Source organism: Dermacentor variabilis, chromosome 10, assembly GCF_050947875.1.
Source record: "Dermacentor variabilis isolate Ectoservices chromosome 10, ASM5094787v1, whole genome shotgun sequence".
NCBI lineage: Eukaryota > Metazoa > Arthropoda > Arachnida > Ixodida > Ixodidae > Dermacentor > Dermacentor variabilis.
In genome coordinates, this window is record NC_134577.1 from 36276411 (window position 1) to 36303007 (window position 26597).

The 26597-nt window shown below is 42.5% G+C and overlaps 1 protein-coding gene across 1 annotated transcript; it reads left to right on the forward strand.

Annotated features, from left to right (window-relative positions):
• On the forward strand, window positions 1–26508 carry mei-9 (DNA repair endonuclease XPF mei-9). The gene is made up of 21 exons (XM_075672325.1): window positions 1–273; window positions 393–489; window positions 662–744; window positions 873–995; window positions 1088–1145; window positions 1821–1973; window positions 2803–2916; window positions 4188–4336; window positions 5129–5182; window positions 5735–5804; window positions 6902–6980; window positions 8437–8588; window positions 12385–12585; window positions 14266–14445; window positions 15580–15717; window positions 16735–16872; window positions 18342–18428; window positions 20836–21009; window positions 21505–21645; window positions 22780–22881; window positions 25167–26508. The coding sequence occupies exons 1-21, from the start codon at window positions 200–202 to the stop codon at window positions 25383–25385; spliced, it is 2586 nt and encodes an 861-aa protein (XP_075528440.1). The 5' UTR covers window positions 1–199; the 3' UTR covers window positions 25386–26508.
• Window positions 26509–26597: the final 89 nt, after the last annotated feature.

Sequence of the window (26597 nt, forward strand, 5' to 3'; positions counted from 1 at the left end):
AATAACTGGCTTGACGGCTTGACTTGGCTTCTAGACCAACATGGCGCCGTCCTGAGCGTCTGTCGCTCCTGTGCAGGCATGCTGTAGCGCCGGTGTTTGTACGCTTAATTTCGTGATCAGAAAGCTACTAAATGCTGCGATCACAATTTAAGTAACTTGCTTCTTCCGTGCACTGGTAGTGAATATATTCTCTGACACGATGTCTCTGCTCGAGTTTGAAACTCAAATGTTCTTGGACCTTCACAACGAAGACGGTCTTGTTATATTAGCTAAGTAAGCTGTCACTTTCTGTCATGTTCCTTGCCTGCTATGCGTTTTGCAACGACGGTGAACGCTCAATTTTTGCGCTTCTGTGGCTTTAGTGTAATGACATATTGCCACTGTTTACGCAGGGGCCTTGGTATAGAACGATTGCTGTTAAGTTTGATGAAAGTTCACAACGACCCCGGAAATCTTGTTTTAGTATTGGGAACGACAGCCGAAGAAGAGGTAAGTGCCTGCGTTTCTTTATTTTTTTCGAAAGTTAGGTTGCCAGTGAACATCGTCTTGGTAAGTGCTAACGTCGCTTGCGCTTCATGTTAGCACATAACCGCAATGAGCAGACACCAGCTAGCAGATTGCTGTAATGACGTAAATTTATTCCGCTTTCATTTTTTTTCAGGAATTTTTCATCAGCCAACTTCAAGCGGACAATGTAAACCCGCTCCCAAAATCGATAACTGCTGACTGCGGCACAAAGGAGAGGCAAGCAGAAACATCTCGTCTCACAATAATGATCTTACGTTCTTAATAGCAACCAGTGAACTGTTCTAAGAGCCGAGTAGATGAGACCTCTCGATACCAAGGTGAAATAAACCATGTTTTGTCTGCAGGACTGATGTGTACTTAGCTGGAGGTGTCCTTTTCGTTACGTCACGGATTCTTGTTGTCGATATGCTTATGGAGAGAGTCCCCATCGACCTCATCACAGGCATCATAGTATATCGAGCTCACAAGTGAGTATTTCGTGTTAATTTTATTCGTACTGCTATCACATTAGGGTTCAATAATGCGAGTTCATTGAATATTAAAAAAAAATCTGTTTCAGGACGCTGGAATCGTGTCAGGAAGCCTTCATTTTAAGACTGTATCGACAGAAAAACAAGGTATGTGCTTCTTGAAAAAAAAAAAAAAAAGTGTATCTGTTGTATGTGCTTATTGTGGGCATGAATATTTAGCCTTACTGTCTTTTGCTGTAGCACCAAATGTTGCATAATACTTTTCTGTCTATATATACAGATGAGTGAGAAGAATTGGAGGGACTGGAGGGCTCGATTTTTTTGTTAGTGACAATGATATGATGCCAACTCACAATAAAGCCAAGGCTGGGCTTCGTTGTCTGTTGATATCATATGGTTGTCAATATGTAAATAAGTTCTGGGAATCTCCGTAATTCTGCTTCAAGGCTGTCACGCAGGAAAGATTTTTGTCCAGCTGTCTACGGTGGATGTAATGAAAGCAAATCTCGGGGAGCCTCCTGAAATGCAGGAATACGTTGGGTTTCCTGTTCTTGCTTCTTCAGGAATTTCTTGAGTTTCCCTTTTTCGCGTTGTGTTGGCAGATAGTTGGACGGCGCATTTGCTATTCGCAAGAGCCCCCCTCGAACATGACCGATTTGCCTGCAGAATTGAGTTGGTTTCTTTGTGGCTTCATTCAGTGTTTTAATACGTGCTTTATCTCCTCTAGGAATCATTAAAATGTGGACGTGTGGTGGCTCATTCTGGATGGCTTGCAGAATGCTTCCTGAATTTTAAGCATTTGTAAACTTTGTTGTTTTGCAGAAAGGATTTGTGAAGGGACTCTCTGACAGTGCCATGGCATTCACCCATGGCTTCGCACAAGTGCAGCGCATGATGAGGAATCTCTTTGTCAAGAAGTTGTTTCTTTGGCCAAGGTTCCAAGCTGACGTTATTGCATCCCTAGAGAAGAGAAAGGTGTTTTATTTTGTACAACATTTGAATGCTTTTTGATAAAAATTAGGTTTTGTTGCTATATCTCAGTATAGTGAATGTAATGCAACAGAGTGTAACATGAAATTACCAAGTGCAGTACACTCTTATGTTGGAAAAGTTTTCAGTTTTATGATGGCTTCAATATCAATTCCTAGAAAGCAGGTGCCTGGTATGATGCCACTTAAGCTAATGGTGTAGGTATAGTAGACCTGCCAATAAGTGACAATAAGAAGAGGTGTAGCTATGGCCTAATGTTGGAAATAGAGAACAATTTAAAGCTTATTTCTATTCCTCTAGCAAAAATGTGCGCATTTTTGCCAACTGATGACTGCCGGAACAACTGGTTTTGTACACATCATGTTTGTCTATCCAGTCAACTCTGTCGCAGTGCTTTCAGTTTGACAGCAAGGAAAGCTATATTGTAGAGGAAAAAATAAAACTTGCTGTAATAAATAAGGTGCTTTTCTGTATTCTTTATTGCAATTCATAACCAGTAGCTTCATATGCTGTGTTCCAAGATGCGTGACTTAATCAAAATTTTGATGTCTCTACTTGTTCATGAATGCACACGACCCCTTTCTCATACGACCTTCTTGGTTGCGTGCCTAAATTTGTGTGCCTTTGCGTAAAATTTTCTATGGGGAATTTTGTTCTGATTTATGCTATGAATGAATGGTGTGCATCCTGCTTTTGTTTACTGCCAGTCGATCTTCTGTCAAATGTGAGTCTGACTTAGTGCATGTTTGAGGACTGCACGAGCTCTACACAGTGAACTGCGACAAAAGGTTTCTTTGTGTTTCCACCTACGCAGCCAGAAGTTGTGGAGATCCGTGTTGGCATGACTCCTGCAATGAACATTATCCAGATGGCGATTCTGGATATTATTGCCAGCTGTGTTCGAGAAATAAAGAAATGCAATCCTTCGGTACGGTATGCATGCGAGCTGCTTTAGTCCATTTCCTGAAAATCGGTCCACTGCACATAAAGTGTCTAAATTTGTAAATGAAGCAGTCTCATAGATATTTGAAGACCTTGTCCTTTTATTCGCATAGGCATCAGTTGTTTTTCATATGCACACAACTGTTGAAATGTTACAGCTAACTATTAAGCATGACTTTTGAAAAAGTTTCCAAATATGTAAACTTTTAAAAATTTTTTTGCTAAAATGCCTTGTTTTTGTCTTGGGAAGCCAGCAAGATGCCATTGTTGAGTGCTCTGTGTGGAAATGATAGAGTGCTCATGCTGTCAAATGTGTTGCATCTCAAATCTTTGTGGCCAGAGCCATTGTATATGCAACTTATAAATGCTGTGCGCTACAACTGTTAGTTTTGCTAGAGTTGTGATGATAATGCACATACTTTGTGATGTTATTACTGACTGCACTTAAGTTTTCTGATTTGAGGTATCAAAATCATGGTGTAGAAAATGCTTCCTGTAGATTGCTGCAATTTTTCCATTTCTGTGCTGGAAGTAATTATCATGTGTGAGAACAGATGGATCTAATACTAAAAGAAAAAGATATAGCACTCAGAATTCTATGTGACACTGTTCTGTGCAGCATAGCTTATCTAGTCATTGCTGTTACTTTATACAGTTGAACCTCAATAAATCAATGCGTATACAACAAAATTATTGGCTATGATGAAGTAAATATAAAATAATTTTTTGGCTGATATAAATGTATACGCTTATAATGAATATTGGTTGCACTGAAAATATTTTCATGTGGGATGCGATTTTGTTATAACAACATTTCTGTAAAGGCACTTTGCAGCGTTCTATCTTGAATTTTTTCGGATTTCTGAGGCTATTGTTCTCATGCACATGGGTGACACCAGAACTGTTGGGTATACAAGAACTGAAATTTGGACGAGTTTGTAAGAATTCATACTTGACTTAAAGCACAATATATGAGGACATAAGAAGGAAGGCCAGACAGCATGAGCGCTACTCCAAGCTATAGATTATTCTCGGAAAAACATGCCTATTTACCAGTCGACACAGATCAAAAGCAAAGTACATCATTGCACCAGTGCCCGCCAAACCCCCCAAAAGTTTAAGAAGGTTGTAAAATTTAGCCGTGACATGGTGCTTTAAGTCAAGTATGAACATTGGGTATGTTTTGATCGCATTGTCTCCAGACACCTGCCATTATGTAACTCGACCTGTTTCGCTTGTACGCCGTGTTTTTTGCAGCTTGACATGGAAGACATGACTGTGGAGAACACCATTGCAAGGTCGTTTGAAAAGATAGTCAAGTTTCAACTTGATCCTGTCTGGCATCAGATTGGCCCGAAGACGAAGCGCCTGGTTTCTGACATAAAGACTCTCCGCACACTGCTACTGTGAGTTAGCAGCTCGTAAATCTGCACTGCTAACATTGACAAGGACTTCGGCTGCGCTTAGCATCAACTGAGAACATGTGCAGACATTTATCTAACTGTGCTGTACTTTATGGTGCGAGTTGTACAGAACTGACCATGGAGGTTACTGAGCAAGCTTGTAAGGAAACCAAGGACTGCACTTTGAACCATGGAAAGGGGAAATGATGGGCTTATTGTTAAGAGATAGAAAAAGATGTAGCAAGTGTTAGAGGTTGAATGCGGTGGGTAATATTCTAGTTAGGATTGTGATGAAATCGTGTTGGGCAGGCCGCATAATGTGTGAAGCAGGTAACCGTGGCAGATGTGGAAAAGGAACTGTGAAGATTGAAACGATGGCAGGCGGAAGCTCGTTAGGAGAGTCTTCATAAGAGGAGCAAAGCGCTCGCATTGGGAGCACGAAATTTAGGGGGCATCCAACAATGGCAAGTGTGAAGTAGCAAAGCTGAAGGAAATGCCAAAAACTAAGGTTCAATGTGAAGAAGGAACACAGGAATGCCGATTGACGACAAGTGTGAGCTACATATAGTACTAAACTGAGGCTGAGCATCGTCAAGCTCGGAGGGGTACATGATTAGTCTGCTGCTTGGAATTCAACTGGATTATCTCAGCCTGTCCCTGTCTGAAGTTATTATGCTGACGAAACCACCTGAAATGCCCTGACTACCTTGCATTCAAAGTGTGTTTGCAATTCATTGCCACAATGGCACGAAGGAGGCTTGGTGACCTTTTACATTGAAACTGAAATATTTGCAGGTATTTGACACAACATGATTGTGTGACATTCTACAGCCTTGTCAAATCAATACAGTGAGTAGAACCTTTTCTGCTTTTATGAAGGCAGTTACAATTAGCAACTTGTTCATTGCATTTGTCAAGCACTTACCGTCTACTATGCAATTTTGCTTTTAATTACAGTTTGCTGTATTTCTTGCATTGTTTAATAGTTACGTCATTGAAAACCCAATAATCTCATAGTGTGCTATCTTGCATTATTTGTTGTGCATGAAACTGGGGCGGCATGATCACAGTGCAACCTTAGTGCCGACTACGTTGAACTCACTGATGCACACATCGGTGGTATGTCACATGACAACCACCACGTTTGGTTCCCGTGACGTAGCCTGCTTCCTTCTTCATGCCCGAAACTGCACTGCGCTTTTAAATAGGTTGCATTAAAGAACATTTTGCTGTTTCTTCAACTGCTGCAAATTTAGGCATTGTAGTGTAGTTATACTGTGTCGACAGTTATCCATTGAGATGGAAAAAGAAAACACGCGCAGATTTTTCGATAAGGTGCAGCTTTCATGCTGGTCAATTTACTGCTATTTATTTTGATTTTCGTCTTTTTGTGATTTCCAGTGACAGTGCTGCAGCCACGACGCAAGTGTCTGACTGGCTTTTCTTGGATGCAGCAGAGACGTTGTATGTTGTAAGTCACATGATGCTTTTTTCATCTATCCCCGTCGACGGCAGTCACATTCTCATGAGGGCGCAATGCAAGAATGCTCAGAAACTTATATTTAGGTGCACATAGGATGGTCAAACTTAGTCCTAAGCCTCCAGTTATAGCATATTTCATAGCCTAATGCGTTGATATGGAATGTAGTATCCCATCAGTCAATGTCTTAATTTAGTTATTTTTTGTTTGGATGTTACATTCTCTCACAGCACTACATATAACTTGAGTGTTGATATGGGAAAAGAAAGGAAAAAGAGGTATCATCAACAGAAATCACTTGTTCCCATATGATATCTTTGTTACTACATATGTATGTCATTTAGTGTCCCCTTGTATATGCTACATGTATTAACACGGCTGTATTGCTGCTTGCAGTTAGGCTTCTTGCAACAAAGCTTTGGTTTGAAGCCTCACTGTCATTGTAGGGTCTCCTATATAGAAGCTGTAGAATTGGCAATTGCGCTGTGAATTCTGGGAATGCAGGGGGAAGTGGGGGAGATGTTAAAAACATTGAATAGGTGAAGAAAAACCTAAATACGTGTTCGTTAGCATACAGTGTCAGCATATGCCATGTAACATCACCGTGTTCAGTACTGATTCATGCCACACATTAGGATTATGCAGACGGATAATGTGAACATTGTTGGAAGTCTCCTAGAGATTCTTATCACTTCCGGTCTGCTGACTTGTGTCCACCTGGAAGTATTATGACATTTTTACTTTGTTAAACAAAGCTGCGATGCAGGCTAGCTGGTTTACAGTAAACACAACTCATGCAATTTGGCAGCCAGTCTAGGACACGCGTCTTACATAAAGTGTGACTTTCTTAACATATTTGAAGTACTTTGGAGAATTCACTTGAAGTGCGTTGCATGCACTGCCTTGGCAAAAACAATGACACAGGGCTGTGTCTGTCTCCTTCTTTGTCTGGTTTCCCATCATTCGCGCTGTTTTGACATCCTAAGGGTGATGTGATTCTCTGCAAACCTTGAGTACAGACACAGACGAGGGAGTGTTATTGTCATTGTGTTGCGTAAATCTATGTGCACTGTATCTTAACATTGCAGCAAGCTAAGGCCAGAGTGTATGGCTCGGATAAGCGGCCACGCAAGGATGACCAAAAGTCAAAAAGCACTGACAAAAAAGGTGAGCCTTAAGGCTTTTTTTTTTTTCAGAAAAACTGAAAGCAAGTTCTTACGCTTGAAAGAATGAACTTATAGCTGGCACTTGAGGGCTTATCGTTGGCTTAGAAACGAGCCATTTGGCAACGTCACACTGGGGACAACAACATGGGGCAATTAAAACTTCACCAGGTTTGGAAATTGCAGACAAACAGGCACAGTGCAGAGATCGTGCACTGACATTCATGTCTGCAAAGTATCAGACTCCCCTGCGGTGGGGGAACAGCTCAATTTCAAAGGAAAGCCCGGCTGCTCTTCCTCTTGGGGACCTAGCTTCCTGTTGGAGAATTGAGGTCATACGCTATAAACGCCCCTATGTAAGATGTGCTGCCTGCGATGTCACCGTCATAACATGTGACTTTTGTAAATCGTTCAAGGCAGACTGCATAAACTGCCATTGTGAGTGAGCTGCAATGCAAGAAATGAAGGAAAGGAGAAATAAAAAGCAGTCGGTGCTTGTGATGTGGACGTGATGCGGTTCCTCGGCTTCGGTGTGGGAGAAGACAGGGAAGGAATTTTGCTTGTATGTAGATGCTAGTCAAGGCAGAGAGAGAGAGTGTCTATGTTGGCAATGAAGCTTGCCCCCCTAGCAGAATGGGGATGCAACATTTCAATTCCTCCGATCTCCTCTAAGAATAAACCTGTTCGATGGCATTTTGTAGAAGTTCCTGTGTATAACCAAACTTTCAGATACTGCTTGGCGAGAGGCTCTTTAGAGAAGGCGGAGGTTCAGACGAAGATGGAGACGAAGTGGGTCATGTTGACTTTTGATAGGGATTAGGCCTGATCCATATTGAGCTAGATTGGGATTGACTGCTGCTACATGGTCGCTTTCGATCGTGATCTTACTTGATCTGGATACAGATAATTGCGATGCATGCATCGCGATCGCGTACCTTGATTGTGATCGCAGGCTGACAGCCATGTAGTTCTGGGAGTTGCAGATGATCAGCAGACGATAATAGCCTTACTCACAATATTAAACAAAATAATATTTTCTTAAAAATAAAGGAACCTTACATTACAATTTTTACAGCATATTAGACAAATTTGATAATTGCTTTGGATCCACTAACAACATCTGGTGCACTTGAGCTCACCCAAGCTCATTTCGTTGAACTGTGTGACAGCGATCATTGTTGATCATGATCAAGGAACTCGATCCAGATAGGGCTTGACTGCGATTGAAAGTGGCCATGTGACACTGGTATAACAGTGGCTTAACTTTGGAAGCCTCAGGGGAAACCTCAAAAGAAGCTACCAAGGAAAGCAGTTATACTTCCATGAGAAAGCCAAGTCCTCTTGTAGAAAAGTTGGCTTCGTGTTTAGGCTTCCTTTGTTCAGCAATGGTCTTGTATAGTTTTGAAGAAATGAACATGGACACTGAGTGACTGGGAATGGGAAATGAAACCATTTTGCAGTGGACCCATCTTTCCAACCAGAGCACAGCCCGAAATGGGCTGCACTCTCTGAAATCTTGGCCGAGACAAGACAAGAGAACAAGGAGCGAGGGGACCTCAACACTGTTTTGATTGTGGCCGAGGATGACCGGACGTGTGGTCAGCTCTCAGAGGCAAGTTTTCCGTTGTCATTATTGTCAGCTTCTTGATTAACCACAGCCCACGTTTACTAAATGCTTCTTTGCTGCTTGAAAAGCAATCGAGTTTGGAATTGCTATGGCAATATACTATCGCGATAATGACATAGTAGATGTGTTTTGGCACATTTAGTTTCAATTCAGCAGGTTCCACTGCATAACTTATTTTGTTTGGGTTATTTGTGCTTGTTTCTTTCTGTGAAATTGTGCACCAGGGCACTGCGATGGTCTGGATAAAACGAATATAAAACACTAGCTTGGACAGTAAATTGTGCATGAGGGAACCTACTCAGGTTTGTTGTTTTGGCAAGGTAAATTGTTTCGCTGCACTGGATGTTCATGCTGTTGAACAGTATGGTTGAAAAGTTGAGCAGTTTGATACCCTCTGCACATATCAAGTGAATATTCTAATAATACAAATAGACTTGCTAAGTCCTTTTACACTTATCTTTAATGGACATTAAGGAGTAAAAACTGTTTAAGTGGCAGATTGGGCTTGGTAATTGGTGATTTATGATTGTGCTATCTGTGTGTCTTTCTTTTATATTGTGCCCTTGTGTGTGCCGTCTTGTTTTATTTGGTAAGAAAGGCTGCAAGTGTTGAGCCCTATTCACATACCTTTCCAATTTACATGACAGCGCTTTCCGAGGAGGACGCTCGCAAAATGGAGTCTTGATTGAAATAAAGTTTTGTCTCTCTCTCTTTCCAAAGTCCTTTGGTGTTCATCTTTAAGGAACTATACCATGTTGTGTGTACTTAAATATTTGCTGCCATACTTGGTTGATAATATGTATACAGTCGAACCAGACTATATCGAACCCGTTTACATCGAATTATTCTGTATATCGAACAATTTCTGGTCACGGTATAGTTACAATGAGTATATATAGCAAAAATTACGCTTACATCGAACAAATATTGCAGCGACTCCCGATATATCGAACCGTCAAGCGGCGGAAAAGTGCCCCCAGAAGTTGGCTTTCCCTCGCGGTAGCGGGGAAACCCGGCGGCGCGGCTCCATCCAACCGCTCTCCCTACCGTGCCCGCGCTGCCTCGGGCTGTTCGGGCGAGCCGTCGACACTCCCCCTGTCGCGCATAGTGGAGTCTATTAGGCCACATCCTCCCTCTTTCTCTCTCTCATCTTTCACTTCCCACTCTCTCTCCCCTGACGACGCTTCGCCGTGTTCCCTCACGGGTTGTAGAATCAAGCGTCCTTCCTTTCTTTAGACCACTATCTATCGACACTCCCCAGCAAAAAAATGATCCTGGCCCGCCTACAGCGCTTGCTCAGACAGCCAATCAGAGGCTCTTGTGCTCTGTTCGTGCAAGATGGCGTAAGTGCAAGTTGTCAGGCTGGTTTTCTGGTTTATCGTGTTTGCGCCTTGTGGGACTTCTCCCGCAGTGTTGCCGTGATGGAGAAGCAGAATTCGCCTTTCGTCGTGAAGCTCGAAATCATAAATCGCGTCGAACGCGATGAGAAGTTGGATGGCCCCGCAGCGTGCAAGATTCCGAGGAGCACTCTCGGCACGGTTAGGGCTAAAGTGACCCGACTCGCAACCCGGTGCCCGTGGCGCCCGACGCGTACGCACGGCCGTGTGCGAGGGGTTCTTCATACGTGCCGGTTTCCGCGTGCTCGGTGATGACTGTAAATTCTGATGAATGCGACAAAGCCGTTGCCGGTGTTGCCGAAGTTTGGAGCGAGCTGTCAAAATTTCCGGAACATTCGAATCAACGGCGGACGACTTTGTCAGTGCAGATGATGGTGTCGCCACCACGGGAGAGCCCGGAAACGAAGACTACATCGCCGACATCGTACCGAGCACAAATGAAAGTAGGCACGTTGAGGAAAGCAACTGCGGTCCTTTGGCCACATCCTCCGAAGTGATTGGTGCACTCGCATTAGTCCGGTGCTTCTGCGCGAATGCGGAAGGTTGCGGCCTCAGCTGCTCCGACTCCTTAGACAACGTGGGGAAGTACGTGCGTCGCAGGCAGCGAAATTGCCCGAGCAGAAGAAAATGCAGGACTAATTTATGCGAAACTAAGCTAGTTTCTTCAATAAAGTGATTTTATAAATGGTATGTGCTTTTATGACATCCAATTATTTAGCAGGCTTATATCGAATTATGCTCTATATCGAACTGATGGGCGTTTTTTTGCGAGTTCGATATAGCCGGGTTTGACGTAGTACTACAAACATCAGTCCTTTTAATTAAGGAGTCAGAGATCTTCTTTTTTCTTTTCAAATCTTTGTTGTTTGAGTTAGAGGGCTGAAAACTTGTAAATATGTAGCTTTATGTGCTTATCTTTCATATAAGGTCATTTAATTTATTTTGTGTGGTTCTAATTTTGCACAAGTTTTCATTACTTAATTATCTGAAAAGATTTGCGAGACATCAGTTCTTCATATTTCGTTAAGCAGGGTGTTGGTGACGTCCACATGGTTCATAGAATTTAGTAAGCCCAACTTTACTTATCACTCTGTCTACCCAAGAACAAAAGTTGTAAGACTTCCAAGTTGGTACTCAGATCAATCTTTCGTATTTAATTTTTTTTCTGTGCACAAAAATAATTCAGCCAACAGCCAAGACATAGGTGGTAACATCAGTTCAACGTGATGGCTCATAATGTCTGTGGCATTCCGCTGCTGAGCTCAAAGTTTTGGGTTCAGTTCCTGGCCGCTGTGGCCATATTCTGATGGCATCAAAATGTAAGAATACCCGGGAACATAGATTTAGGTGCACGTTAACAAACCCCGGGTGTTTGAAATTCATCTAGTGCCCTCAGCCACAGTATCTCTCATAGCCAGATGTCTTGTTATGAGACTTCCAACCTCGTAACTTAATTAAAATTTTAATTCATACATGTCTTGCTCTTTTAGTTGTAATTTCAGTAGGGGTGTATGAATATTCATGTTTTCGAATGCGAATCGAACATGAATACTTAGCTTTATCTCTAATTGAATATTAAATAATGATATGCACATGAATTTATTAGTAAGTTGGGTTGGTTTGTTATGCTGGAATATAGCAACTGCACTGACAATGTTAAAAACTAGACTAGTAGGCCGGTATACTTAAACATTGTGTATTTGGCTCATATTAATTTGGAAAATTTAGTAATTACTTCTAGCTGTCCTTACTAGCCTGTGCCTTATTATACCGCAATAAATGCCCGTAAACTCAAAGGCATTTGACCGTGTGCCAGTGGTCACGCATCGCGCTTTGTGTCGAGCAATAAGATCATAATTGGGGGTGGCTCTATAAAAAAAAAAAGAAAAAAATTGCTTACTCGCTGTTCGCAAACCCGTGTGCCCCTTGCTACTGAGGCTGGCTTTGCCGCAAAGTTTAGACGTTTAGTGGCCAAGCGTGCTTTACAGGCGAAATTTCGCTAGCAGCACGAAATCGTTTAGCGCAAAATCGCCACAATATTCTTAGATTAGATAAAAAGCAAATGCTGAGAACCGTGTTTTCTCCCGCACAGCCACCAATACATTCGATTTGATTCAAATATTTGTATCCAACCGTATATTCAAACATTTCTGAATATTTATTTTTGAAATCGAATACGAATTTGAAAAATATGATAGTCGACAATATTGGAACTTTTCGCATATTCGCACACTCCTAAATTTCTGTACTTATTCACTTTCTATGCTTTACATCATTTCAAAATTTTGTGTGCATTGCCAGTTCAAAGTGCTTTATGCTCAGTGTAAACATTGTTACTTCTTACACTGAAGGAATTTATGTTAATTTTTTTTAAAATTTTACAGTACCTTTGCTCCGGTGCCGATTCTGTACTTTACAACCTCTACCGCAAAGCTGTTGGGGACAAAGACGGCGTGCAGCTTCCACCCCTGAGCCGCGGTGATGACGATGACCACGAAGGGCCTGGAAAGCGGAGGAAGAAGACAAAGAACTCATCACATGGACTGAGTGAAGAGAAAAAGAAAGGAAATCAAGACTCAGAAATGGTACTGCTCGAGGGGCTAGTCGTGCTTCTGTCTTGAAAGCATAGGTGTGGCAAGGGCATTCTGCTATGCTACAGTATTCATGTGGCGACACCTAACGACAAATTTTATTACAGTTTTAGTCTCACACGAGTAGGAGCTATGCATGTGTAAATGTCTTTTGGGCTCAAACTGCCCAAGTGCACAGTGTAAAAAGCCTCCTCACGTCTTATGGGTGCATGCTAAATTTAGGCACTTGTTTTGTGTGCCCTATATATTTGACCGGCTCCAAACTGCTGCTCAGTTTTACCAAAGTGGCATTGATTTCATTTCACAAGAACACTGATAGGAAACAACAATAACGAAGAATGCTGTGAAGTGATTGCACATCAAAGTAGTGCAAAGGTGCAGTATGCACACATAAGGAAAGCATGAATCTGACTTTTGGCTTGTCTTGGAAAAACTTGGCTGCAGTAGCATTAGTTCAAACTTTTGCATCTGCAAGACTACAATTGTTCAAGATGTGTGGTGTGCGACGCATGTGGAGTTTTTGCATTGGCAGCAGGTGCACATATTCTGCACACATGAAACTATCGGTTGAACTGAAGCAGCTACCTCAGTGCATGAGTGATTGCTTAGATCACCCTTGGAGTTCAGATATCCCAACCTGCCAGAGAAGGACAAAGTGCTCCGTGTTGAATCACAGCAAGAATTATGAATCGTAATTGGTATCTAATTTCCTTTAGTTCGTGCATATTAAATCTTGCACTTGAATTTGTGCCTCACAGTGTGTCAAGAGAGATCATGTGCAGTGAAGTTTTAAATTGTGCCATTTGTGAGATTATCGACTGTGGAGGAAATTGACCCAAAATTAGCTGTGATAAGCAAATTACCGACTATGGGACACACGAAAAAGGAGAAAAAACAACCCTGCTCCAGATGAGCCAGTGAAGTTCAATATATAGCCAGAGTGATAGATTACACTGTTTAAAATCTAACAGTGGGCTAGAGTCACCAAGAAAGTTGCAGTTAAGATGTCAGATTTCTTGAAAACAGTGTTCTTATGATTGACTGTGATGCCAGTGTGATCATTATATTTTCACAATTTGTCAATAGCCTTTAGTGGGTGTTTCATGCAAACATACAGTCTCTAAGAAAATTGCACTTAAAGGTGTCAGATTTCTTCAAAACCGTCTTCTTATGATTGACACACCAGTGGGTGCATTCACTATTTTGTCACCATTTAATAGTCGTTATGTAGACCTGTTAATGATTCGAGTAGTGTTAGCACCTATATCTGCTCTGCATGTTTATTCTGGGAGAAAAACCTTATTCATATTTTTTTTATGTTGACAACCCACTGTGTGTTGCTGCATGTAATATTTGTAACTGTAGTCCATTAACATTGGCATCAAATGTTTTTGGCATGTGGTTCCACAAGAAAGCCTACTTGTAGTCCAGATTTAGCTTGCAGCAAGAAAAACATTGCAACATTATGTTGATTGCATACATTTGTACAGATAGCAAAACAGAAATCCAGGTTGTGTGCCCAGACTCTGGAAGTATTCTGCTTCTCCTCAGATACAGTGCTCCGTAAACTTTCGACGCCAACTGTACATATGGCATACCATACCTTGCATGGATTTAGTACAAACCTTGTAAGGTTGCACAACATTTTGTTTTGCCATTTTTTGCATCATAAAGGAAGGATCTGACATGACGGAAACAGAGACGGAGGGAATGGAATCACCACCCGCCTTTCCCAACACGATTTTCCACCCACTGAAGTCTCCAGAATTCGCTCTGCAGCAGTTGCTTCACTCTGTTGAGCCAAAGTACATCATCCTGTATGATGTCAATATTGCGACGGTGAGAGAAATTGAGGTGAGTTAGTGCAGCAGGAAACTGTTTGACGGTTCATCATTGTTCTCGATTACTCTAATGAGATGGTGCATTTTAGCATACCTGCCAACTCTCCTGAATTTTTCATAAACTTGATGAATTTACAAACACTGCGTCAAGTTCTACGAAAAATTATTTCTGTCTGTGGGAATGTATTGCATGTCGGTTACCATACCTTCCATTGCAAGTTTTGTGGTGGTGAAAAGATGCAACATGGGTACTTGCTTCAAGCAAGTTTATGCAAACAAGTTCTTGAAGAAGGTGAAATTAGCAACTGCTTGCATTGTGGAAATAAGGAATGTCATTCCTCTCCAGATCTCCTTTTTCTGCAACGCTTCTGCGCTCCACTTTGCAAAAATCATGGCAACTGCTAAGTTGCTGAGGAGGTCACATTGATCTAGAAACAGTCACGTTTGTGTCCAAGATGTGCGCTCAGGGCTAAAGAAAAAGAAAAGTGCATGAAATCTTCCTTGCTGCCACAGAATTTTAGAAATTGTATGTTCACAGTTTGGCAGATGTGGTTTTAGTCATGTTCCTTGGCACTCTCTTTGTTGAGGAGTTGCTTCTAGAAACACATATCTCTAATCAAGTGCTTTCAAGCAGATACCGAGAGTGCCTGGCTATGACTTTCTTTTTTTGTGAAGTAATGCTGAAGAGTGTTACTGAACTGGAGATTTAAAGAAATGTTCCTTGGCACTCTCTTTGTTGAGGAGTTGCTTCTAGAAACACGTATCTCTAATCAAGTGCTTTTAAGCAGATACCGAGAGTGCCTGGCTATGACTTTCTTTTTTTGTGAAGTAATGCTGAAGAGTGTTACTGAACTGGAGATTTAAAGAAATGTTCAAGAATAACACTGTAACACTTAGTCATCATAAGATAGGATGGACTGCAAGGTTGTAAGTTTTAATTCCTGGTTGTGGTGGCCTTCGAGATGTGACGGCATGATACAGTAAAAAAGAAGTGCCCTTTTGAGATGTCAGCCTTGCCATTGGTAGCATGCATAGAAGCATGTATGTATGAAATTTTTGGAGTCTCGTAGTCAAACGGGACTAAGGCTGAGGAAGAAGAACAAGCCTATATAAGCATGTATATTTGAGGCATGCTTGTTCATTGCAGATGTACCAGGCCACCAGAGCGAAGGAAGTGCTACGCGTGTACTTCCTCATGTATGAGGACTCCATAGATGAGCAACGCTACCTCACTTCTCTTCGCCGTGAGAAGGATGCCTTTGAATTTCTCATCAAAGAAAAAAGTGTAAGTGCGTGAGCATCGCTGCTCAGGGTACAGTCAACGAAATGTGTGCCTAGATGATGGGAAGCAGCTGAAGGTTTAAAATTATCGCTGTGGAAATTCAGGTACATACTAATGAAGGACATGGTTTTTAAACTTATAATCGGTAGTACAGCCGTCCATCAGTCGAAAATTCTCACTGTATTTATGCACCAGGAATCCCACCTGCTTCTCTCTTTTCAGTAACTCACTCTATCCTTCTAGGCCGAAAATAACTTCTCCATTTGGATGTGTATGCCTTAATCTCTCTGTGTGTCCGCACCTTTTCCCATGATCCTTTTAGTGTGAAAAAAGTCTCTCCCTAGAGACTGTGGGCTGGGGCAGCCCATATACTTTAAAGCCTGAGCTCCAATACCTGAATACCAACTCCCTGCTCCATAATACTCCCATACCTGAGCCGTACAACATGTTCTGTTCCAGCATATACAGCAGATGTTCACCATGCATTCATCTCACTCTGCCCGTGAACGACGACTACACAAAAGAATTGTAAACTCTGCCAAGCTATGAAATTATAAAGCAGACAGTGATAAATATCTCATGGCTCAAGAAGAATAAGTTGTACAAGCCACTGCTTTGAGTCTTACATGAGAAGGGCCTTGAATTCCCGTTAATCATGCAGGGTGGATAGGTGAGCAATGGCATTTGTGTGCTCTGCAAGCTTTTGCTGGGGTAAGCAGTGTCTCCGGCCTTCTTGTGTTGCGAAGTTGATGTTTTGCTTGGTAAGGGGATTATGAACAGTCGTTTAGAAAATTACAGTGGTTTAGCTCAGTGGCTGTGGTGTTCTGCTGCTTAAGGATTAGGTCAAAGGTTCGATTCACAACCACAGTGCCCTTGTTCTGATGGGGTCGAATGCAAAAACGCTCATGTACGTATGTTTAGGTGTACAGCAGATAACCTCAGGTGGCTGAAATTAACCTGAGGCTCCCCACAATGGTGTCTCTTATAGCTTGTGCATTACGTTGGGACTTGATTTTGCAGATAATGGTGATACCAGAGGAGCAAGACGGGAAGGGAGAGTACCACCCTGACCTTGTGGATGATGTTGGAAAGTCGAATGAGCCAGCCAGCTCGCGGAAGGCGGGTGGCGCAGTTGTCCCCGTGTCAACATCCCGCAGGGTAGGTTTCTGTGGCGGGTTGGAAAGCCACACAACTAGCATTGCTCAAAAGATAGGAGTGCTTGGTGATGCCCTTGCGTTTTTAATTTCTGAAGTGTTTTTTGATAGTCATATTTTTATTGTAATCTCTAGATCCTTTGGAGTTTCTCTCACTATTTCCATAGTTCTTCGATACTTTTCTTAACTTTTCTTGCTGAAAGGATCCTTGCTACATGAAGATACCATCAAATCATTGATGTCAGACTGACTTAATATAGTTTGGGTGTGAAATTCGAATAAGTGGAACTTCAGCCTTAATTCTCTCATTTAATAATCAATCGTTGTTTCGCTGAAACAACATAGTTTTGAAACAGTGAGCCATGGTTTTGTGTTCCTCTGTAGCATGTCTTAAGGCCAGTCTCAAGTGAAGTGCTACATACCTTAAAATACCGTGGAAGCGCCCACCCTACTTTCACTGAAAATTGGGTTATTCTGGATATGGGTGCTTGTCCAGTCGAAGCAGTAAAAACCGAGGTGCTGGCCAATGTAAAACTTTGAGGCAGAGCTACGGTGGCTACGGAATCGAAGAAAGCGTGCTTATTTTCAAATGGTAAATGATGGGGTACACAGGTGCTTTACTCATTGTCACCAAACACAGCGAACGACTCTTCCGAGTCGGTGCAGAATAGGAGGTCAATGCATTCGTCGCTGATCCTCACGCAAATTGAACAGACCTGTGTGAACAGTGACTTCGTGCACGCTTTATCAAGACGTGTCTCACAAACGTCCTGCGGCTAATAGCTTTCCTTTCAAGGACTGTTCGTTGTCGCTCTGCGTTGTCTTCACCCCCATCGGTCTTTCCCTTTCCACTGCAAGGAAGCGAATATCCCCATCATCGTTCCTAGTGGTCTCGTAGCGACTGCAGTGGAGTGAATATTTCTGCTGATACAGGCACTTTGGAGGGGATGAACATTTAACATATAATTTTGAGAATTCTGCAGTTTTGGAAGTGTTAATACTAGGTGCTGGTGCGAAACCGTGTGCTTCCGTTGTGTTTTACGGTATGTGCTTCACCTGGCTACTGTGCACACTTCTTTGCACAAGCCACAGCTCGTGAGTTGCTGCTGAGAAATTGAGAAAGGAGGTTTGTTTAACTAAAAGCAAAGAGGTCGGCCTGATCTAAAACTACTTGAGCCTCTAGAGGGTCCTTCACAGCCAAGAGTCTAGCAGCGTGTTGCTCACTAGTTCCAAGTAGAGTGCGGATAGCTACTGAGAGGAATGTAGTATCATGCCACAGGAAAGCAGCGCGCCAATTACTGCATCATACGAGGAAGTTTAGGAACACAGCTGGTGGTGACAGGGACATGATTCGAGATATTGCTGCTTGTGGAACTAAAAAATTCTGCCATGCAGTTGTTTGGTACATGTGAGCATATTGTGATGCAGTTTTGTGTGTCTGTGTTTCTCAGGTGTTCTTGTTTTCTCTTCTAGGTCATTGTGGATTTGCGAGAGTTCCGCAGCGAACTGCCTTCTCTCATTCACAGGCGAGGAATCAGTGTTCAGCCAGTCACCATAGAGGTAATGCAGGACTGCTTCTGCAGCAGCAGTCTGCATGAATTTGTTCGTGGCTTCCTTGCACACACTGAAAAGTGTTAAATTGATTCAGATGTACATTTAACCCTTGATATAAAAAAACTTCACTGTAATGAAATTCTCGATATAACAAAGTATTTAACTATTCATAACTTGTTGTCCATAGAACACCATGTATTTGGAACCTCGATAACAACAAAGTGTGTTTACACACTATTTCAATATAACTAAATTTGACTAGTGCCACGAAAGAATACTGAGAAAGTAATTGAAAGCTTCCACAGAAGGTCAAATGATTGAATTACAAGTGGCCGTGCACCGTGTTTTAGAGATAACCTGCTGCGTGTTCAAAGTGTGGCCACGCCTTGACGGCGGGGCATCATGTGCGCTGCTTCCTGCAGGTTTGGTACTGGAGGTTGCGTAATCTCGAGTTTCAGAGACGCGTTGAAGTGAGTCGCGTTGAAGCAGCAGATGAAGTATTCACTCCTCGCTGCTACTGCTTTTCATGATGGCGTCGTGCCACTACGGGCGACACTACCAGCCGTGGAGGTGGAGTGGACGCGAAAGCTTGGCAGGCTTCGCTTCGTACCACTGTTGTGAGGATATCATCGAACCGGCATGAAACCGTATCTTTTGTCGCCAGCTCTCAAATTCAACAAAATGAATTTTTTTGTCATTCAAGCTTGCTTTTCCAATTGCCCAATAATTTAGAAAATACTGCGGCTGCTTCTATGTAGAAAAAATATATAGGTGACTGTGCTTATTTCCATAAAAGGTCGGATTTCAATGTAACGAAATTTCAGTATGAAGAAACAAATTGTCAATATTACTGACTTCATAATATCAAGCTATAACTGTACTTTAAAACTAGTCAAAAGATGCAGCATTCTACAGTGAAGATACTTATGGCTAAAGCTCATTCCCCGTGTTAACTGAATTGAGTGCGACTGTAAGCAGTTCAGTGTTACCAAATCAATAAAGGTCTGTTCCACGTCTTCATTTCATTCATCTGTGAAACTCACCCATACCATTTGCCTTCTAAAAGATGAGGCCATGGAAAATGATGTGCCTAATAAGAAAATTGATCACCTTCAGCTTCTTTACGTGCCATCTTCTATATTGCATTAATCCCTGCAAGGTTTTTGAGGTGATGGGATAACCACGATGTTGTGAGTAGTACCAGGCGTACTGTGACACTGCTTGAACCTCAATGTAGAGCTGCAGATTAGGCTACATTGTCTGTGCGGGGTACACCCTCCCCTCCCCCCCTAGAAGAAGAAGAAAAAGAAATAGAAGTTGTGTTGTGCTGGGTTTCGCAAGGCTTACCAGTTTTCTTTTCTTTTGTGAAATTAAAGACAAATGTGCTACGTGTTCATGTTGAAGGAATAGAGGCACAGAGAAGGCGGACCCAGTTTTTCTAGTACTCGCAAGTTCACGCAGAATTACGGAAGAATCGCCCATCTTGCAGAGGTATCTCATTCACTGTGTAACATTGCAAACCATTATTTGCCCCAGATGTATGATATATAGAAGTATGTATTTGAAAGGCAGTCACAAACAATAGCTAAAGTCCTCCATGTCAGCCTTCTTTAAAAAGCCAAGTCATGACAACATTGGCAGCCCTGCCACCTGCTGCAGTCTTCCTAAACCAGGTTAGCATTGGACCCTTATGACATTGGAGTTGAAGAATGTTTGCAATGCTGCACGTTTTTCACCTTGTTTCTTTGCATATGTTTTAAGAACAGTTTCTTTAGAAGAAATTTGGCAGTCGATACTTTGCAAAACTTGGCTGTTAAAATAGGAGCAGTTAGCAGGAATATGACTGCATTTGTTTATTTAACGAAAGCAGTGCAGAGTGCATTCAGGAACTTAAGTTACTAGCCTGCTTGCTTAGTTTATGCGCAAGTCAGCACTTTAACACAATCACTGTGATGTGGCTCATGGGTGGGTTATGGTTATCATTCTCCCAGTGCAGTTGTGTAAGGCTTTCCTGTAGCGCGCAGGCTGCATCTTTGCTAGAAATCAACAGAGGGGGGAGAAGATCTCGTTACTCCTGGTTGGACACATCATGGCAGCAGCTTTCTGGAGCTTGAGGATGTCTCAAAGGAGTACGATTCCTCAGTGTCTCCACTGGTCAATCACAACATGCCAAAGTGATGTGGCTTAGTGGTGGGTCATGACACACAGGAATCGGGATTTCAAAACGTGCTTTCATAGCGAATGTTAAGAATGTTGAGGGTATATTCCTTGACGCTCCTTCTTCATGGGGCATTTGGAAGTTCTTATGGAAATTTTTGTAGAAGTTTTTGTGCAGCACATTTGAGTGCCTGTACACAGGTATTATTAAACCATATCTATTTGGTGTCAACATTGCCTTGCCATTTCGTTTTAGGTTGGTGATTACATTTTGACACCGGAGATCTGCGTTGAACGCAAGAGCCTCAATGATCTTATCGGGTCCCTGAACAACGGGCGTCTGTATAACCAAGCACAGGCAATGTGTCGTTACTACAAGCGTCCCGTGCTCCTTATAGAGTTCAATCAGAATCAGCCCTTCTGCCTCCAGGTGAGTTAGCTGGAGTTTTATCGCATTGTTATAAATGCTTAATTGATGAACACTGGTAGGTTCTTTAAAGAAATGGCTCTTTTGCTTGGCTCTTTGCTGTTTTACAAGAACGTTTTGCAGGATTTCATGTGTGCATTATATACAATAAGGTCATTGCAATAACTGCATTGAAGCCTTACTACCTCAATAAAAAGCTGCTCATCTATCCGATGGGCTTATTTACGGTATAGCTCCAGCTGTGGTGAGGAAGCTGTGAATGGGATTGTAATATGATGTCCATGACATTGCAGGAATACTTCTTATACTTAATTGATTGTCATCATGATTAGCTGAAACAGGTGCACTTTAAAGCACACTTTGCACACTCCAGTGGTGTCTTTATGTGTACCACAGTGAATGCACTGAGAGTGAAGGCTTTAAATGAAAACAAAGCATATTGCATATTGCTTGCACCACGGGAAGAAAGGCTGACGATGCTGCATCCTTGAACTGCAGGGCAAGCACTTGCCATCGTCGGAGTCGACCTCACAAAATTTTGTCTCGAAACTGATCCTGCTGACGATGCACTTCCCCCGCCTGCGTCTGCTCTGGTGTCAGAGCCCATATGCCACAGCCGAGATCTTTGACATTCTGAAGGTGAGAGAGCAAGGGGTCTTGATTCCCACACTTGGATTCACCTCCTCAATTGTGGAAGGAAGTCTGTTAAAAGGGACTTCCCACATGCATCGAACATGTGTACCTTGTGGTGGCATTGCATGGTGGACCTAACTGATCAGTGTGCTTGATTTAGGTGAAAGTTGAAAACTGAATTGGATTGTCTAAAACCTGAGTACACCAAAGATTCATACATCAATAATTTCTGCTTGCAAGGAACTGCTTTCTTCAGGTTCCATTTGTGCACTTTAGGGACCTTTTAATACATATCTTTGCTGTTACAAAGAAATCCTTAGAGATAAAATGTACCTATTGCCAGCATATGATGGATAGGCTATAAAACTGAGTGCTCAGCTTTATGTGTCCATAGCATTAGTAGAAGAAAGTATGGCACAAAAGATGATACAAAGATATAAAGGTTGTTACAAGATTGGTCGCAAGAAAAAAAAAAATAAAAGAACTTGTGCATTTCTTTTACTGAACTCAGTGTGGGTAAGGGACTACAAATACAAGTTGCATCAAATAATGTGCTGGAACAACTACATGATACGTTCCTTTCTTCTTAAACTGTTCTCAAACTGGCATGCAGTTTCAACACATGAACTAGCCACTAGGCAGAGAATAATTTGCTTCCTTACATAGTAAAATGTAACAGATTTTCATTTTACTTTCCACTTCGCTTCATGCTCCATTGCGATGATATTTGTGCTACACTTTACTTTCTGCATTCATCTCGCTTCCACTGTTGTCTTGTACACATATTCCAACTGCAAGCTGTAAAGTTGCATGGTACGCTGTAAGGTGCAAGGAGGCAAACTATTAGCAGGACAGGGGCCATGTTCTTGATCAGACCCATTCAGTTATGTCACCTTAGTCGATTTGCTAGGTCGGCACAAGCGCATGCGATGAATTCAATGGAACACCTACCATCATCGCTAATTTGATGTTGCATAGTTCTGGAGTGCATAGAGGGGATGGTCATGTACAGCGTGAGACATTGCGCTGGACAATACATCACACGAAAGTGAAAGTGTCCCCGAAGGTGATTGATTGGTCAGGGATACACATACAAATGAATATGGCTGACTGTTGAGGTCCTTGTGTTTCTTTTGCCAGCATGGGAAGGAGGAACCAACTGTGGCAGAGGCCCAAGCAGTGACGGAAAAGGAGCTTCAGGACAGCGGCAAGTCAAGTGACAAGTACAACCCTGCTCCACAGGTATGCGGCAGTGCTGCCGTTCGCATGTCGCTGCATTTGCAGCTTAAAGTGATGGGTATATATGTAGGTAAATACATGCATAGGTACATAGACAGATAGATTTACCGGTTGGTTAGACTTACGGGTTGCTCAATGCCACTCAAGTAAGCATTTAATATTGTTTCGGGGCAAAAGAAGCGCTGAACGCAGCACAAACGGGCCATTCCGGCTGATGCGATAGTGGACTTCATCACTGCAAGCGCTTCTTGACATTGGCTCGATGCGAGAATCGCACACACAGTGGCCAAACACGGCGCTTAGCAGAATGGCGCTGCATTGAATATGTCTGCCTTGCCGGTACAAAGTTTTGGGTTGACAGGTCTATTTGAAATGATAATGCAATGTGGGCCAACGGAACTGCAACACAAGCAGTGCGTGTCTTGTCAAGTGCAAAAGCGTGTGCGAAGATCGGGTTGATTAGCCGGCGATAAGCGTGCAGGTTGCGTTGGATACATAGCCGTCAATTGAACCTACAGCTGTGATCTCAGGACCGATAACTTATAAGCTGCCCATATGAGCTGCAAACATTCTGCAATGGCCTGTGGCGCAGCTCGCATCGGCCAGCGGTGAATTTTCGTCACAGTCACACTGCCTAGGCCATTAAGCTTAATCGGCACTGCTTCATTGTGCACTGGTGACTAAAGTTACAGCTTGGTGCTGAATCGACACAGATCTATTTGCAGCGGTCACACAAAACTTGGAAAGCCGGTAAACCATCTCACAAACGAAAACAAGTGGACGGGATTGCAACTAAGTTGTTGACAGCTGCCATCTTTGCGACACACCGTACGGTGGCCTCTTGTTCCCGATGGCGTTTGTAGATGTACATCTGTCTTTTCTTGTGGTTTCGAGCAACCCGTCACGAGACTAGCTTTGGATTTACACGGCTGGCGTGCAAGTGTCTCGAGGATGTCTATAGTCATCTGCAGTAATTGCCAGGGTACACCTTGGGTGCCTGGTGCGTGCCGCTCATTGCCCGATGCAGGGCTGCTAACTTGAGGAAAATTTCCCAGATTTAGGTCGTTTTTCTGGTTTATGTAGGAATGAGGGAAATCCTTCCAGTTCGAGAAAATTTTATACTCCGTATTTAGCTGGAATTTTGTAGGTAATTGGCTTTTTTTTCTGAGATAACATTGAATATCAGAGGCTATGGCTACATTTAGATTATTCCCTCCAGCCGTATGGCAGTTTGTGGGGTGTTCATCTGGTAACACTGGAGCACTCGAACAATGTTTTTCTGCAAAAATGTTGGCACGCAAGGAAGGAGCGTATTGCACTAACAAGTGAAACCCCATCTTTGGCTTAGATAAAATGCACCTCACCAGAACATGGTACTGCTTTAATAACTTTATTAGCACTTTTTCTATAGCAGTCAACCTAAAACAAAATGTGTAAAAAGTGCTAATAAAGTTATTAAAGGAGTACCATGCTCTGAGGAGGTGCATTTTATCTAAGGCGAAAATGGGGTTTCATTTATTAGATTGTATCTCCAGGTAACACTTCACCTTGCCGGATTTGCTTTGGCCACAATTTTAGCCAGAAGAAACAATTTTGGCAAAATTTACAGGAGGTGTGCACGTTATATATTTATGTTTCTCATCGTAAAAATGGAAGTGATGAAGAAAACAAAGAATAATTATTTAGTATATATTATTATTTGGGCAAGTGAAATAAATTTCGGCAGAAATATGGAAATTTCAGTCGTCTGGTAGGGAAATTCTCACTTTCCATGTTGGCAGCCCTGGCCCAATGACAGTGCCACATTTGCATATCCTGCATAATAAATGCCTTGGGCATCACTGCTGACGTACTAGGAGATGTCATAAGTGACTAACGGCCATCCCTGGACGAGAATCCTGACAGTTTACATGTGGTTTTTGTCCCTGATGATGAATAAGTGCATTGGTTTAATAAATTGTATGTTCTGTAGTTAACCGCATAGAATATTTCATTTTATCAGTTTTCTTCATCTCAAAACCAGGGGTCAACCTATATTCCAGTTCTTACAGTATTCCAACTGGTCAATATTAATCAGAAGCCTTCCACACAATGGCACCTCACACAGCTTGTATGTTCAGTAGCTTTAGAACATTGTTTGCAATCAGTTAGTCAATCAGTCTTGTAGTTCGTGTCAAGCATGGTACAGCCTAACTTGCTTTTCCACCCCCCCCCCCCCCAAAAGGAAAAGAAAGCTTTTGACTACAATACCCGCTACAATGCCTAAAGCTATTTACATTTGTTTCCAGGATTTCTTGCTTAATCTGCCTGGGGTCGGCTTGAAGAACTACACCACGCTGATGCGCAAATTCACAAGTCTTGCAGACATGTTTAAGGCTTCAGAAGAAGAGTTATCATCGGCAATGGGGAATGCAGCCCAAGCCAAGGCCCTTTGGGAGGCCATCCACAAACCCATTGAGCAAAACCCACAGAAACCAGTGCCCCAGCGGAAGTTCCGGAAGAAGTAGCCCTGGCTTTCTATTTAAGTGTGTATATAGTGTATATATAGGATGTCTGTGAAGTTGCGCAATGCATGTTCAAGTGGCCTTAGGTACTGTTTGTATCAAAATGGCATTGCTGCTGAATGTTGAAACATCTGCTGCTGAGTGTGACACAACATGGTTGAATGTTCATAATATGCAAATGCATGTAGCTGTCACATTGGCTTAGCTCTCATGGTGCCAGCATTGTGACTCCATACCATCTCCATTGCGCGTGTTGCTTGCCTTTTGACATTTACAATCAGCTTAATTACGGTGGGGCCACTGTGAAAGGGAACACTTGATTTGCATTTAAGACCTTAAAAGGACACTATAAAAGAAGAACATTAGACTGATAAAGTGTTCTTTAAAAACTCTCCCTTGATTAATTTTGCAGTAAGAGGTTGTATAATTTGCTAACGGAACATTCAACTGGTTTCTACTGCGCTCCAACACAGTTTGCAGAGCCTTCTTGAGATTGGAGCAACAGGAAGCTTGCCCTGAGCCAAATGTTCAGCTGTTCTCAGAGCAACCAGAAGGGCCATGTGATTAGGATTGTGCCGGATCTCGGTTGGGCTCCCAGCTCAAACGTGAGAGCTCCTCTGAAGCACTCTGCGCTGGAGTGCAACGCTCTGAACAAGAATTTCTGTCAGCTGAATGCAAATGGCATTGTGCGAGCGCTCGAAAGTGACCAGTCGAATGTGCCACAAGAGCAGAAATGAAGATTGAAATTTAAAAGAGAAACTCTGGCACTGCTACGTCAGTTTGAGGTCAAGGATGTCAATGCATTTTCCTGTACTGGGGCTGTTGTGGCAACGCGAAAGTTCTTGGAACTTGCAAAGTTCAGTCTCTAGCTGTTTTAGAACAGTGTACATAGTTCGTCTGTACTGATAAAAAAAAATTAACGAAGCTGAGTAGACGGCATCAAGATCCATGTCCTTACGGCGACCTGGTATGGGAACTTTAGAAGTCTTCTCTTACCAGGACCAGCCTAGACATACCAATGCATCTTTGTAGGTGGACCTCTTACTGGTGCAGCTGTGGGTTCTTTAACAGGCATCTTCACCCGGGCTTCATTTCTTAGCCATGTGAATAAAGAACTACCTGTGAAGCTTTGTTTCTGAATATTTGCATGGCCAAATCTATACAATTAACGAGAACTGTCATCACTACTGTTGTCAGTGCGCCCAGACTGCCTTC